Here is a 17484-nt window from a genome sequence, read left to right as displayed (position 1 = left end):
ATGTGATTCTAGTCATCATAGGTATTACTATATAACTGAAAAAAGAGATAATCCATCTTTGCTACATAGCCTGTTTCTTGTTCAAAATGATAAATACAATAACCAAATTTTCAATATTTTTAATAAATTTTTTAGGTCAAGGCTCACTCTTTATTTTCTTCATTCAACAATGTTATTCTAGAAGAAAGCAAAAAAAACTCAGAAGGATCAGTATTGTCCCAGGATTTGAAATTTGATGATGAAGTTATAAAAATGGATCCCAGGATCAAGCCCAGACCAAAACTTATTAGTTTGGATGATAAAACAATACTTTCTCTTGCCAAGACTAGCATTTATAGTCATATTGTGGTGAGTATTATAAGGAATAAAATTTGGAATTTGGACCTTGAATTTGGAATCATAATCTATCATAGGAAGTCTAAGGATACTAAAGCACCTATCTGGTGATGCCAGCCATCATGCTGTCAAAGTTAAAAATGCCTCGACCTTTCCTTCTTTGTGGACTAGATCAGTGTTGTCTGGTAGTAATATAATATGAACCATACATGTAATTTAAATTTTCTATTAGCCATGTTAAAATTTTTTTAATTAAAAGGTAAGATTAATTTTAATTAATCCAACATATCTAAAATATTATTATTTCAATATGCAATCAATATGAAGAGTCATTAATCAGATAGTTTCAACTACGTCTTTGATGTCTGGAGTATATTTGCAGTCTACAGCACTTTCAGACTACCCACATTTCATGTGCTCAATAGCCACATGTTGCTAGTGACTACCATACAGGACAGTATAGGCCTAGAGGGTAGCCTTCTAGTTTACAAGGTATTTTATTCCTGAATAACAAGTAAGCTCTCTTTAAATGATTAAGACAGATAAGTTTCAAATTAGTTTCCAGGATTCATCAACATAGAATATAGGAGCTTTATCTTTATAAAATTAACCAATAGAATTTGAGTTACTACTACTACTGAAGCAACTTACTTTATTTACACTGAGGCAGTTCTATCGAGATATTAAGCCTACCTCTATACCTTGACTTTCAGATCTGTCCATTTCAAATCTGCTACAATTCTATCTGAACTATCATAATCCCTGACCTAGACTACTGCCATGGCCTTCTAACAGGGCTCCCTGCACTCTACCATTGCAACATTGCACAACTCCAGGAGGTGCAATTCACATTATATACTATTAATGTGTTCTTTCAGTGCCATTCATTATATAACTGAATATAACTCACTGTGGGGGCTAGGGGGTTCCTCCTAGAACTGTGCAACAGAGGCCCTGTCCTGCTTTCACTTTGAGCCCCCAACTCATTCTCCATGTTAAAGCTAGAGCAATCTTTTCAAAATGCAAATCTGATCATGAAATCTCTGTCACCCCTCACCACTCCTACTTGAAATCCTCAAATGATTTTCCATTGTTTTAAAAATAAAACCAAAGTCCTTAATATGGCCTATAAGATTTTGCATGGCGTGGTCCCTGGCCTACCTTTCCAGACTCTTTTGATATTACCCTCTCTTCAGCTCTCTGTGCTCAGCCTCCTTTCTATGTCTTAAACACATTCTGCCTGCAGCCAACACAGAGCCTCTGCACTTGCTAGTCCTCTGCATGGAATGTTCTCCCCTGACCCCGTTCTCCTGGTTAATTCCCACCTTTTAGATCTATACTGAAGCATTCAGGTTTTCTCTTACCTCTGAGTCCATGACAGATTCCTTTGTTATATGCTCTGTATCCTTCCTAGACTGTAAATTCCACAGGGGCAGAGGCTGTGGCTGTCCTTCGATATGTGTATCCCCAGTATCAGGGCAGCAATATAAGATGTAGTGTGCATTGCAGAAGAGGGCCATATACAAGGGGTACCCTTTAAATCATAGAACCATATATTTACTACAATTTTCTGACAATTCTTGTCAGAAATTTCTTGTCCTAACAAAGTCGGCATATTGTGACAGTATTCTAATAGCTGAAAATAAAGGTGTCTCGAGGAAAGGATGGATGCTGCTTTCTTATTTACTCATAAACACTGTGTAGACTAGCATCAGCTCTGCCATTTTCTAGCACAACACCTGGCACACATGAGGTACTCATTATAAAAACAATACCTTTACAAACAGCAAATGGTTCTTACGGAGAGTGGGTTTGCTTGAACCTGCAGAAGTGGCAAGCAAATTGATATTTGATTGATACACTGATAAGAATACTTGAGAAGACAACTTATTCTCACAGGACACTATCTTTCTATGTGTGTACTGAAAGCTGAAATACAGATAAATACTCAGAAATGATTTTTATCTTGAAAGTCAATTACATTGCTCCAATGTGACATTTCTAGATTGCTTGTTTATGATGACAGTCTTTTTCAAGTGACTGTGGGAAACAAAAAGAAAGCAAAAATATTTTTAAAAATAATAAATGTGGTCAATAGTTTTGAGTCTGCTTCTGAAAATATTTAGAAAACATCTTTTTTAAAGTTGTTTATGGAATTGCTTTTGTCCATCTACATCATCACCATCCACCAAATCTTCAAGTCTAATAGATTAAGTTTTGACCTTAGCCAGTTATTAGAGAGGAAGGGAAGTTTCATAACGTGACGACAGTATCACCATCTGTATCATAAATATGCAGTCTAGTGATTACAGGAGCAATCTCTGAGCTGACAGTATGGAGAAATTATTGTTTCTGCACTATAATGTCAAGATTTCATATTTGAGTAATACATTTTTGATAATAAAAGCTTAGGATGAAAGGCTTAATAAATGCATGAGTTCTGATTGGATTGAGCTTCTATGACATATATTTCTATAGATTTAAAGGGATTAAATAAAAGTTTAAAAAAAGCAATAGTAAAAAAAAAAAGTAGGTCCTTTTTATTATCTTTGGTCTGTAAGATAAAAAACAGTGAGGAGGATAAGACTTCAGAATACCCTGGCTTGCTTGTGACCTTCATCTGACTGCCTTAATTTGATCAACACCCATAGCATAAGAATGAAAGAACTTCTCATCCTAAATTTGCCTATGTGGCTCAAAAGCCAGAAAAACCTTCTAGGGCTTCTAGTAAGAATACTAGATATTACAACAAGAATGTTTAGACATCACACCCTTTATTCTCCTTCCTTTGTGCCATTAACATAGGAGAAATTCAGGATACATACCTCTTACTTTCTTTTCAGTCTTCCCCACTAGATGGAGTTTTTTGAGGACATCCATAAAAATTAATAAAATATATCGAAATAAAGGTGGGAGGTGGGTGGGGGGAGGGGTGAAATAGGTGCAGAGGATTAAGAGTACACTTATTGTGATGAGCACTGAGCAATGTATAGAATTGTTGAATCATTATATTATACACCTGAAACTAATACAACACTTTATGTTAATTTTACTTGAATAAAAAAAAAAATAGAGTTGTTGTTAGTTGCATGTCTGGCTTTTGCAATGATTTATTCATCTAGCATTTACTGAGCATTTGCTGTGCTTTAGGCAATGAGGTAAGTATTAGGAGTTCAAAATGAATTAGTTATTTTCCCTCTCTCAAGGATATCATTTTAGTGGAGGAGACATATGTAAACAAACATAGGAAGCTTGGAGTTGCTGAGAGAACGTCACAGAAAGAGATAAGTTTTGCACAGATTTTTGAAGGATATGAGAAATTTAGTTGTTTACATTTTCCAGGCAGAGGAAATACTCTTTCTAGAAGCACATGGGTTTTAGTTTTGTTTTGTTTTTAAGATTTTATTCATTTATTTGACAGACAGAGACACAGCGAGAGAGGGAACACAAGCAGGGGGAGTGGGAGAGGGAGAAGCAGGCTTCCCACCGAGCAGGGAGCCCGATGTGGGACTCGATCCCAGGACCCTGGGATCATGACCTGAGCCGAAGGCAGACGCTTAACGACTGAGCCACCCAGATGCCCCGAGAAGCACATGGTTTTGAAAGATCCTAGTGTTATCCGGGAACGCAGGGTGACTATGAACATAGGGTGTGTACCGGTGGAAGGTAAAGGTGTAGGTTGGAATACAAGAAAGAGGCGAAAGATTTATGCGATCTGAAGAGAAAAGATAGTAGGCAGGAAAAAATGAAGGGGGGGAAATTGGAGGTGGAGACAAACCATGAGAGACGATGGACTCTGAGAAACAAACTGAAGGTTCTAGAGGGGAGGGGGGTGGGGGGATGGGTGAGCCTGGTGATGGGTATTAAAGAGGGCACGTACCGAATGGAGCACTGGGTGTTATACGCAAACAATGAATCATGGAACACTCCATCAAAAACTAATGATGTAGGGCGCCTGGGTGGCTCAGTCGGTTGAGCGTCTGCCTTCAGCTAGGGTCATGGTCTCAGGGTCCCGGGATCGAGTCCCACATCGGGCTCCCTGCTCAGCGGGGGGTCTGCTTCTCCCTCTAATCCTCCCCCCCTGCTCCTGCTCTCTCTCTTTCTCTCTCTCACACTCTCTCTCTCCCAAATAAATAAAATCTTGAAAAAAAAAACTAATGATATAATGTATGGTGATTAACATAATAAAATAAAAAAAACTTAAAAAAAAAAGGAATACAAGAAAGATACATTAGGTTGTGGTTGGAAGAGTAGGAGATTATGCCAAAATAGGACGGATTTTTGAAGACAAATTTTAAATTTTAGATTTTCTCTAAGGAACAGTTTCTGTGTTTTTAAAGACCTTAACTTTAGCAACTTGTGGTTAGACTTAACTGAAGTTAGACTGATGGTATAGATATCCAGTGGAAACTACTGCAGTAGTCCAAAGGACAAAAAATAGTCTGAACTAAGGCACTTGTAGTGGTGATGGTATGGTTTGAGAAACATTTCTAGAATCAAATGTATATGGAAAAGAGGAAAAGGGGATGGTCAACAATATCTGTTCGACAGATAGTAAAACTCTTAATCAGGACCAAAACATAGACTGCCAGGCCCATATATAGGAAAAATGATGAATTCAGTTTGGACATGTTAAGTGTAAGGTATCTGTAGAATCTATCATGGATGATACCGGTATGTGACCTGTAGAATAAACTACTCTGCATAATTTCATCCTTCTTAACAATTTTAACCAAGTTTTGACAACAACTCGACATTTAGAGGTTTTCCCTGCCAGGAATTTGTTATGTTCACAGTATAATAGGGTATAAGATGGTGGTGGTGAGTAAAGAAAGTTGGGAGGTAGACACTTGATTTTATCATAATACCCATTTGTTGTGAATATTGCAGTCAATTATATTAATACATTTTCTTGTGCCACTACTTATGATGTAGACTATGCATGACTGTAATCTTCACTTGATATCATTCACAATGGTGTAGTATAAAGACAGAAAAATATGTAGTGATCAGGGTATCCCCTAAATATACAACTGTATTAACATTCCTTTTTATTGAACTCAGGATCAAATGGACAGGGAAAGTTTGGGCCAAATTCTGATATGGAAACATTTTCCTACCTCCTCCTTCGAGCATCTGTCCTCCTGCTTTTAACACCCTCATCCTCTGCTCCTTAGTCCAGTGCCCTCATACAGTTTCCAGCAGTCAAGGTGTAGCCCTGCCATCTTCTCTCTTGTGAGATATCCTCGCTAATACCCCAAATCTTTAGGGCCTACATTGTTCACTGGCTAGCTTGAGAAATAGGCATGCCTCAGGGTACCTGGGTGGCTCAGTCGTTAAGCGTCTGCCTTCGGCTCAGGTCATGATCCCAGGGTCCTGGGATCGGGTCCCACATCGGGCTCCCTGCTCAGCGGGAAGCCTGCTTCTCCCTCTCCCACTCCCCCTACTTGTGTTCCCTCTCTCACTGTGTCTCTCTGTGTCAAATAAATAAATAAAATTTTTAAAAAATAGGTATGCTTCAATAAATGTCTTAACAATATATTTAACTATTTTCTAAAAAGAGTTTCTAGACCAAGTGGAAAATCAAATTAATCAAGAAAAGGGTCCAATAATGCTATTATAAACTCTACCTTTTAAAATCATACATTAGATTTATTTATTGGCTCTCTCTTAATGTTATTTAAATAACTATGATGTAGAATATAATCTGTCTTATTTTTTATTTACATTTCATTTTATTTCAGAGTCTGAATCTCCATGGAAACAGCTTGAGTAAATTGAGAGATCTCTCCAAGTTAACAGGACTTCGAAAACTTAATATCAGCTTTAATGAATTTACTTGCTTAGATGATGTATACCACCTGGTAAGAACTCTTTTTTAAATTATTTAAGTAAAAGAAATAATTTAAAAGATAAATTATTTTTGTAATGAAGACCTCAAATATACCATATTCAAGATTATACAGCTCAAATTAGGAACAAAACACTATGGTATGCTACTTTGTCTAAAACAGGGCGCCTGGGTAGATCAGTCAGTTAAGTGTCTGCCTTCGGCTCAGGTCATGATCTCGGGGTTCTGGGATCGAGCCCCACATTGGACTCCCTGCTCAGCAGGGAGCCTGCTTCTCCCTCTCCCTCTGCCTGCAGCTCCCCCTGCTTGTGCTCTCTCTCTCTGTGTGTCAAATAAATAAATAAAAATTCTTTAAAAAAATAAAAAAATAAAATAGATCTTGATTCAGGTTCCTTTTGCAAACCAAATACACAACACCTGTGGTCATATCTGATTTCTAACTACTTTAAAGTAAATTTATTAAAACTACTCCAGACTTGTTTTTAAAATGTTCTTTGGAAATTGTCATTTCCATTTTCTTCTGCTCTTGTTTTCTCATTCTTATTTTTCTCCTTGTGAGTCCTTAACTTCTTTTTCATTTTCTGGTTCACCACTTCATATCTAAGGCTGTCAGTTCTCTTCCCATTTGTTCATTATTCATGTTGTTATTTCTCTTTCTTTCTGCCTTGTCCTTTCTACCTGGATGTCACATGTACAGATCTTGTTTAACTTGTGTTCGCCCTCTCATAGATCACAGGACAAACACAATAATGCACCATGTAGACATAGCTAAGCATCTTATCTGGCTTTTGTTTTCTTTGTTATATATCATAGAACAAAAATAATTTTATATGTGGCTCCAGAACTCCAACCCAGCATCGCCTATTTCCATGGGTCCCAAGTCACTGGCCTAACTTTTCAGAACATAGCATCATTCTCATGTAAATTATACGTAAATTGTTGGCATTTTTTTCCTGATGATTTGCCAGTGGTTCCAGAGGTTATGACAGTCATAATTTTGCTTACGCACAAAATTTAAAGAGTAAATTCTTGGGGTGCCTGGGTGGCTCAATCAGTTAAGCATCCAACTCTTGATTTTAGCTCAGGTCATGATTTCAGATTTCAGGGTAGGGGGATCAAGCCCTGCATCGGGCTCCCTGCTCAGCAGGGGTCTGCTTGAGATTCTCTCACCCTCCCCCCCCACCCTTCCTCCCCACTCTCGAACTCTCTCTCTAGAATAAATAAATCCTTTTTTTAAAAAAAGTAAACTCCTAAGTCATGCAAGGCACTTAGATAGTGCTTTTAGACAGCTTAGCCAGCTGCCCAGCATGTATTTTACAGTATAGTTTTATTGTTCTTCTTAGATAGAAAAATTTCTGTCACAGCCTACTTACTGGATTGATATTACTGTGGCCATTTTACAGACAAGAGAACTGGATAAATTTATGCCCAAGTGGTATTTTCAAATTTTAAGATTAGCAAAGGTAGCTAGATATAAACCTCTCAAACATCAAGTATCTGATGTATAAATGTGTCTTGAAAAATGACTATAAGGATGTTAGGGGTGATCAGAGAGAGGAGATACTCTACATGTATATTTTTACCTTTTTATTGTAAAATAAAACACAGATACAGAAAACTACATACTACAAGCATGTGGTTCAGTAAATTATTATAAGGTGAACGTGCTTATTACTGACACCTAGGTCAAGAAATAGAACTTTGTAACCTACAACATAGGTTATCCATCAGATACTGCCCTGATGCTTCCTTCTTCCTCTCACATAGACAATGGATACCATGTAGGTCTTGTGGTTGTTGGTGGTTTATCCTTACAATTTCTTTGGGGGCTTATTGGGCTACCTTGTCATGTAACTTTGTTATAAATGTTGTCCATAGAATTTGAGTTTTATCAATTTATTCTGTTTTCATGTATAAATGTTGTCCATAGAATTTGAGTTTTATCAATTTATTCTGTTTTCAATTGAAAACCTATGCTGTCTCCGCCTCTTTATTCCCCAGTAGTGAGCTTTGTATATGTGTTTAATATGAATTATGTTTATCCTGGCATTACAGAAGGTTATGATCTAGTTAAATCACTCACCTGTCATTCCTCTTGTCTTCTATGTTTTTTAAGTTGCCTTTGAGATATCTCATTTTTACTATCATTTTCCTTAAGCATATCTCTAATATGGAGAGTTTCCATACCCCTCTTGCATGCTAGAAGTTGCTTCTACTAGGTTGCAGAAAGTAAATGTATTATTCTTAAGGTTCATCATCCTGGCCTTGCCTTTTAAATCAAAATACCCAACCTAACACCTAACACTGTTTAACATAGGCCATGCATTAATTTAATGGAATACTTGGGCTTCATTAGTGGTGGGAAAAATATATACACTATATGGTTTTTTTTAAGTCTAAACAAGACATCCATACAAGATAAATTAAAAAGCCCTAAGCTGCATGTTTATCATTCACTCACCTGAACTATCAGGAAAAGAGAGTATCTAAGAGAAAGGAAAGGAAGAGATCTTTTTGTCTGAAAATAGCTCCACCACAATCAGAGTTGGCCGGGGAAGACAAATATGTATGGCTATTTGCAATTTTAATCTAGATCATGTGCCTAATTTTTTACTGAGACAATACTTCTGTTTGATCTTTTCCAATGAGAAACTGATTGCTAAAGTGTTTCTGATGTCTAGAGAGAGCTAATTCATATTTAGAGAATGAACCATTATCCATAAGAATTTTTAAAAGAGGTGTTGTGGGTTTTAATCTTTATAAGTTGGCTGTACTATACTGTACTTTAAGAAAGACAAACTGAAGCACAAGAACTATTAAGAAACCCCTGCTACAAAACTGAAAATACTGTCTGTTCATAGAGTCTGTTTTATATCTTGGGAATATAAAATGAAGATCCCATCCCTGTTTTTAAGGAAAGAAGGCAATTATCTTTTTATGATGTATGGTTCCCAAATGCTAGTCTGCATTCAAATGCCAGAATTTGGGACAAGTTTTTACCACTTTATGATGAAAACTGGGAGAAGATAGGCCATGAAGTAAATTTTTATAAAGCCAAATTGATTTCATTTAAAAGACTTATTCTAAGATTATGTCCTTAATACTGTCAAATATCCTTTTGTTCAAGAAATTATGATAGCAAATGATTATATGTTTGTTTTACTAAGCTTGCTTATGAGAATAAAAAGTCAATAATGCTATTTGGTTTCCAGGAATTTTTTTTAAGATTTTAATGATCTGAAGAAAAAAAAAGATTTTAATGATCTGTACATTCAACTCCTGCAACCTGAACCACTATAATAAATGCTTTTCCAAGAATATGAACTAGAGCAGTGACTAATTCTATGCTGAAGTCAAACAACTGTTGGAATTACCTATAAAGAAATCACGTTTAATCTATAGTAATATTACCTTTTTTAAAAAAAAAATATGTTGCAAAATATCTTCTTAAAGTTTTCTTTATCTCTTCTTTGTTCTATGTCTGAATTAGTATATACCTTAAAAGAAAATTTTATTTGCAACAAATAGAAGTAACAAATTAAGTCTTAAAGACTTCTTACAAAAAGTTAGATGAAGATCCGAATAGATAAATGGCTAAAGACAAGAAACACAATCAACAAAGAACAAAATTTAAAAATGGCTAATACAAAACACATGGAAAGATGTTCAACTTCACTGGTAATAAGCAATATAAATTAAAATAAAGCAGGTGAACTGGTGGGTATTTAAGAAAATGAGCATTCCCATATTCTACTATTGGAAGAAAAAATTGGTACAAACTTCCTTGAAAATTATTTAGCAGTATATATCAAAAATCTTAACAATATAGGGGTGCCTGGGTGGCTTAGTTGGCTGAGCATCCGACTCTTGATCTCAGCTCATGGTCATGAGTTTGAGCCCTATGTTAGGCTCCCCACCAGGTGTGGAGCCTACTTAAAAAAAAAAAAAAAAAATCTTAGCAATATAGAAATCCTTAAAACTAATAATCCCATTTCTAAAAATATTTTCTGTAAAAATATCAGAGTCTCAGTTAAAGTATCATGATCATGTGTTGCCCACAATTAGAAGCCACATAATTGTTCATAGTAAAATGTTTAAAATAATCCTAACAATTCACTTATTGGAATATTAGACAATCATGAAAAACCATTTTGAAGAATATTTAATGATGTGTGAACATTAAAGGGATACAGATTTCTATATAATACAATCTGTTTTATGTAAGAAAAATATATGTGCATATAATTAAAAACAATGTTTTCAGTGGTTTCTTCTGAGCAACATAATTATATGTGCTTTCTATTTTTCTTTTGATTTATTTACTACATTTCCTAAATTTCCAACATAGACCATGCATTAATTTAATGATTTTTGAGTTAATGATGATAATAATGATTTTTAAGTTATTAAAAGTCATGTACTTTTAAAAATGAGAATTATAGAATAGGTTTAATTTCTACCTCTGAAAATGAACCTTTTTTAGCCAGGCTATGGGTTCAGTGGTATAAACCAGAAGTGCAGATAGTAAGAATTGTAATTCCTTGTTTTGGGGGACAAATTGTCTTGTCAGTTACTTTTTGCCTTCTTTTCTATGAAAACAAACACTGTCATTCCACATTACAAGGGTGAAGTGAGAATTGAGAGGTCTAAAAATAAAATACCTGTAGAATACATACGTTGATACCATAATTGCTATATATCTACTGTGTAGGTTTTCTGTAAGAATTACCAAAAAACATATAAAGTGCTTAGTGAATTATAGAGAAAAGAACTCTGTAAAAACAAGCTGTGATCCTTTTTAGCACCACTTCTATTTGTATGTGTTACAGTATAACCTTGAATATTTGGATGCAAGCCATAACCATGTGATAACCCTGGAGGGATTTAGAGGTCTGATGAAACTGAGGCACTTAGACTTGAGCTGGAATCAACTGAAAAAATCTGGTGATGAAATAAATATGTTATGCAAACACACCACAAGCCTTCTTACGCTTGATATTAGGCATAATCCATGGCAAAAGGTAGGCAGCAGATGTATTTATAAAAAAGCAAATGATCATTTTTATTTCAAAGCCACTTTCTCATTACTATTCAGTAGTAGCCAGAAATAGACAAACTATCTTTGTTTTACTAGAATTCCTTTTAAGTATTTCATAAGTTGAATTTAGTGTAGTGTAGTGATCAAATGAATCAAATGTTACTAAAAGATTTTTTTGATGGGCTCTAATAGTTTGAGAGTATTGTGGCTTTAAGAGTGTTAGATACCATTGCCATTTGCAAACCTTGGGAGAGTTTATATAGTTCAGTGTGCTAGAACCTACTGTAACGAGGCATGGGACCAAGAATAATAGAATATGGGACGCCTGGGTGGCTCAGTCAGTTGAGCATCTGCCTTCGTCTCAGGTCCTAATCCCAGGGTCCTGGGATCAAGTCCCACATCGGGCTCCTTGCTCAGTGGGGAGCCTTCTTCTCTGTCTGCCACTCCACCTGCTTGTGCTCACCTCTCTGACAAATAAATACATAAAATCTTTTTAAAAAGGAATAATAGAATACAATAAGAGAGACAGACCATTAAGGGGGGAACAAATTTGTCACTTCCCCTGATAAGCCTGTATTATAAAGGCTTATGTTCTGCTATAAAAGGAAATTTGATTGAACACTATTTTTTTCTCATCTCAAAAATACATAGATTCATGCTAAGAAATTTCGGTATTCAACGATTATGTTTAAGGGTATCCCCAAGTATTTAAAATAAGCCCCAACTTTATAATTTCAAGAATCCTCCTTTCCTTGCTTTTCAAAAATGTATATAAGACTGTTAAACATTTTAAAAAGAGGCTAATAATTGGTTCTATTTAATTTTCCATATTACTATGTTTACATTGTTGTATTTTTTCTTTTTTGCTCAGAAAAATTGAAGGATATTTTTCTTTTACCAAAGCAGACCCAGAATGTGCCTGGTCATAGGACAGCTCTCCTCCTGTTGCCAAACTAGAAGTCAAGGGCTAAAGATCCAGATAGAAGCACACACAGAGCTAACTAACTGCTGATCTAGATAAACAGGAGGCACTGCAGTTCTCTGAACACTTTTCACCACACTTTTCAACAGCTTACAGGACTTCCCTTCCTTCATAAGAGTAGAGCTATCCACCTTCAAATGAAACAGATCAGTTCTTAAATATAACTTAATTTCAAAAAATATATATATAACTTAATTTCAGCTATTAAAGAACTAAGTTAAGCCCTTAATTGTAGATATAACTAATAAAGTGGGAGATGCATAATTTTGAATTACATGAGAAGGAATAGAGAAGCACTCCTTTCCATGCCATAACATATGCAATATTTTGTAAAAATTAACTTTTTGTTATTTTCCCAAGCCAGCCACATTAAGGCTGAGTGTTATTGGCAGATTAAAGACTCTCACTCATTTAGATGGACTCCTCATTTCTGAAGAAGAAGCAACAGCAGCTATGACATTTATTACTGGAACAAAGATTACTCAGGTTGGATTTTACTGTTTAATATTTTTGTGCTATTTAGAATATACAAATTATATTTCAGTACTCTTGCTTTGTTATTAAGGTTTTGTATCCTCTCAGCATTCTAATAAAAAATCAGTTAATATATAACATTCATATCACTTGAACTTTTTTTTCTGTTTAAATATATCCCATTTAAATACCAACTGGTTGTGTGGATTCTCATCCCTGCACACTACCCCAAAAATCAGTAAAAAATGCCTCTAAGGTAACTGTTTTTTTCCTATGAACCTGAACTCATCAGAGTCCTTTCTAGTGCCTACATGAAAATAAACAACTTTCCACGGATAAGGTAAGCTTGGAAGCCTTGATAAAGCACTTAGTGAATTATCTACTTAGTATTGATATTATATGTATCTGGCTAAAACACACACAAACACACACATACATACATACATACATACATAACCTATTAACTTGGGGCATGGGGAATGCACGTATTATCCAGATTAAGAATGCTATACTTAGGCCAAAGTAGCTTCATCTTAAATATCTTCACTCTAGTTCTCTAGCTATTTACTTTTTATTAGATATTTGAATATTAATTCCTTAATGTAATGTTTAATTTAGGATCTATTCAAAATGAAGGAAAGAAACTTTTTTGTTGATAAAAATATATTTAATTCCTCAAGAGGAGTTGGGGATTTACCCTACCAGAAATCAAAACTTACTAAAATCCTTTAAGACAATGCAGATTTGGGGCACCTGGTTGGCTTAGTCAGTTAAATGTCTGACTCTTGATTCAGCTCAGGGTCATGAGTTCAAGCCCCACACTGGGCTCCATGTGTAAATTGAATAGTAAGTACGTGTTCTTCTTTGAGCTTTTTTGCTCAACATTGTGTTCATGAGATTCATGTATGCTGCTGTATGTAGTGGTAGTTCATTCAGGTGTCACTGCTAGACAGTATTTCCTTAGCAATTCTCCCATCAATGAACACTGGGGCCGATTTCAGTTTTTCACACTGTTGTTATGAATATTTTTGATTCCTGCTGCATACATGCAGGAGTTTCTTTAGAGTATATACAACTTGCTGGGTTATAGGGAAAGTATATATTCAGCTTTCCTAGATAATGCCAAATTATTTTCCAAAGTGGTTATACCAGTTGCCACTTCTACTTCAAATTTTTGCTAAAACTTGATATTGTTAGGCTTTAAAACTTTCAACAACTGGTGACTCTCAGTTGGTAGATTGTGTGGTTTTAATATTCATTTTTTTGAATACTAGTGCAGTGGAGCATCTTCTTCTGTGATTTGGCTGTTTTGATTTCCTCTCCAGTATTTTTTGCCTATTTTTCTGTTTGATTGGTTGTCTTTTTTCTGATATGTTCTGGATATATAAATAATATCTTTTGTCAGTTAGATGTGTTGCAAATTTTTTTTCCCCAGTATGTAGCTTGTTTTTTCCCTTTCTTTATGGTGTGCCCTTTAAAGAACAGATATATTAATTTTAATGTAGACAAATCCAGTCTTTCATATTTATGCTCTTGGTTTCTTGTGTAATAAGTTCTTTCCTCATTCAAGGTCATAATGACAATCTCTATCTTTACTTCTAAAACATTCTTGATTTTGACTTTTATAGTGAAGTCCTTAATGCACTTGTCCCAGTGCCTTTTATTGACTAGCCTCTCTGATCTAATAAAGGCAGCTCTGCTTGTTGTTTGTCAAATTTCCATGTATGTATGGGTCTATATTGGGTCTTTATGTTCTGTTTTCTTGGTCTGTGCCAAACCTACATTTTTTTTAAGTAGGCTCCACGCTCAGCATGGAGCCCAGTGTGGGGCTTGAACTCATGACCCTGAGATCAAGACCTGAGCTGAAACCAAGAGTCAGACATTTAACTGACTGAGTCACCCAAGCGCCCCAAATCTGCATACATAAATCTCATGAACACAATGTTGACCAAAAAAGCTCACAGAAGAACACATACTTATTATTCAATTTACACAAGGTTCCAATATGTGTAAGACTAAATGATATATTATTTATGGGCACAAACATAAGTCTATAAAGCAAATGAATGGTAGAAGGAAAATTTGAGATCATTTGACTGCTTCTTAGAGCATTGATTGATTCACCTGAGGTGAGTGATGGTTTCTGAGGGGAAGGAGAGGAAAAGGATTAGGATGGGGCACACAGGGAGCTTCCAGGTAGGAGGAATATTCTAGCTCTGAAACCTGTTTAATGGATGGATTATGTTGATGTTTGTATTACAGCAATCCTTTCATAGTTCTATAAATTTTATTTTGTACATTGTTAAATATCTGCTAAGACAAAAATAAGTAAAATACATAAAGTATATCTAGATATTGAAAACATTTTAAGGCAAAGAAAATGTCATATTTTAAAATTATTCATTGGGCCACTCATCTAAGAAGCAATACCTTTATATATAAATGACCTGCTATATGCCATTTCCTTTATTCATCATGTGTTTTTTGTCTTATTAGTTATCTCTCTTACGGCATTCTGGTACTAAAGAGGAGAGACCACGGATACTTAGTATATGGCCTTCTGCCAAAATTCTGACAGAGATTTCAAAGTTAGGACCACATGTACATCTGAGCGGAAACTGGTACTTGAAGGTAAAAGCTAATTCTATTAAACCTAATATAAAAGCTTAATTTCAATTGATTTTAATCATCTTTGGTCTTTGTATCATTAAGAGGGTACAGATAGGTAAGGGGCAGAAAACTGGAAGAGCCAAATTAGAATCAAACAAGGAGGTCAAGTTGTGAACGGTAATGTCACAGGGACTAGACCTTAATGGTGGTCACCATAGAACTGGAGATTTAGGATAAAGTACACTACAAGACCAAAGGGTAGGTTTTGATAATACATCAAAATAAGCAAACTTGAAAGCTCAGAACCAGAGATCAAGCCAAAAGTTTGGGTAGCAATGTAAAAGAAATCAAGAATCCTGGCATGGGACTAGGAGAACTGGTCAGAATTCAGCCAAGGATAAGGGGGAAGGGTTAGAGGGCACCACCAGCTTCTTTTTGCTGCACAAAGCACCCTTATACATTTTTTTTTATTACCAGCTATGTACAGATATGTAGCTGTGATGCAGGCTCAGTGACAGCTCTGGCTGACCCCACAGCGAGTTTTGGAATTAGAATGACTCTTTAAATTTACCCCAGGTTGGGCTGAGATGAGCAGGCCTTTATATCCCTCCATCACTGGATGTGGGCCAGCCTGGGACGGAGCGTGACCTTGGGCAAGGCAGCTCTCTGCAGCTGAGGCTGTCTCAGAAGGCGCTGACAGCCCAGGGCTTTCCGCCAACAGCACTCCCAGCAGCTGGGACAAGTCTTTCACTTTGGTGGGAATCTGGCCAGCACAGTGTCCATAAAACCACTTAAGTCCCTCTTGGAGTTATAATCTTGTCAAATCTTACTCTTTTGTAAACTTCACTATGTCTTTAGTTCCTGAAGGAATTCCTTTGATATCACTTACCACGTTTGAATTATTTCATTAGCCTTTTTGTAGCACTGCGTTTATTGATAAGATTCGGAAGTAACATAAAATGTGAATTATTCTACAGATAACTGCTTTAAATTTAGATGGGCAACATCTCTTTGAAATTACAAATTTAGAAAAATTAGAAAATTTGAAATGGGCATCATTCAGCAACAATAATCTCACTAAAATGGGAGGCTTGGAATCCTGTGTTAACTTGGAAGAGCTCACATTAGACGGAAACTGTATCTCAAAGATAGAAGGTATGTGAGAATTTGAAAATCTTAAGATATGAATGTCCAATTAACAGAACAAAAAATGAGTAACACTGAGGACAGAATTTCTGGGTCTGAGGAGGAAGATGTCTAGAGAAGTTCCAAGAAGGTTTGGGGCAGAGCGTTCTACATGTCTACTGATGGGATCTGTGACTGGTTGCTATGCGTAATGAGCCCAGCTAGCAAACTTGCCACTCTTCTGACTTCCCTCTCTCTTCTGTGCCAATGTTTACCACTATTACCAATCCTAGCACATTACAAACTAGGCAGTAATTAATATCTACAGAGTGGGAAAAATGAATGAATGAGTGAGGTGTGCTTTTGAAAAAGAGAAAACAACCCAGTTCATTTTTCAAAATATGGAATTAAGGTTACATTTGGAAATGTGAAGACTTTAACAAAAATGAACACTATTCACTAGAGGTTGAAAATCAATAGGGATCCATATAAAGTACTGTTAAGCAGTTTTACTAATGTTGGGTTTATCTGGGTATAGAATATTTCTGGTTGTGCATTTTGCTAACAAGGTTGTCCTTGTCAAGAAGAGAAGGTAAGAATTGGAAATCATGACTGGAAGAGACTTCATTTATACTTTACTCACTTTTGAATTGTTGGATTCTTTTCAGCATGTGCATGTGTGTGTCTGTGTGCTTTTTCAAAAACTAGAAAACTCTATTTCAAAAAATCACATATGCAAAAGCAAGTACTAAATATCTTTAAAAAACAGTATGTGTAACATTAGTTATACTTTATTTTGATGGCTCCTAACAATCTGCTTCTAAAACTTGCTTGATCATAAGAATCACTTGGGACACTGAGTGAATATACAGATTCACAGGCCTCTCCTTTGTAGATTTCAATTGAGTAAACCTGGGGGTAGCTCAGACATGTCTTTAGAACCATCACTAATCTTCCATTCCCATACAATAGGGTGTTAGTTTTCCTTTATATGTATAAATGAGAACCCAGTTTCCTTTTTATTCCCGTCCATAATCCCATTGAAGGGAAGAATCCTCCAACCTATAT

General features: G+C 35.7%; 1 protein-coding gene across 1 annotated transcript in view; it reads left to right on the top strand.

Moving 5' to 3' along the window:
* Positions 1 to 17484, top strand: part of LRRC9 (leucine rich repeat containing 9) — a 111067-nt gene that overhangs the window by 46548 nt on the left and 47035 nt on the right. The window contains exons 15-20 of the mRNA XM_044918226.1: positions 136 to 348; positions 6081 to 6200; positions 11017 to 11208; positions 12568 to 12693; positions 15178 to 15312; positions 16269 to 16446. Of these exons, the coding sequence (XP_044774161.1) occupies positions 136 to 348; positions 6081 to 6200; positions 11017 to 11208; positions 12568 to 12693; positions 15178 to 15312; positions 16269 to 16446 (964 nt within the window). The remainder of the gene's footprint in view (positions 1 to 135; positions 349 to 6080; positions 6201 to 11016; positions 11209 to 12567; positions 12694 to 15177; positions 15313 to 16268; positions 16447 to 17484) is intronic.

This window comes from Neomonachus schauinslandi, chromosome 9 (assembly GCF_002201575.2).
Source record: "Neomonachus schauinslandi chromosome 9, ASM220157v2, whole genome shotgun sequence".
In the NCBI taxonomy this organism is placed as follows: Eukaryota; Metazoa; Chordata; class Mammalia; order Carnivora; family Phocidae; genus Neomonachus; species Neomonachus schauinslandi.
This window is presented reverse-complemented; position numbering and strand designations above follow the sequence as displayed.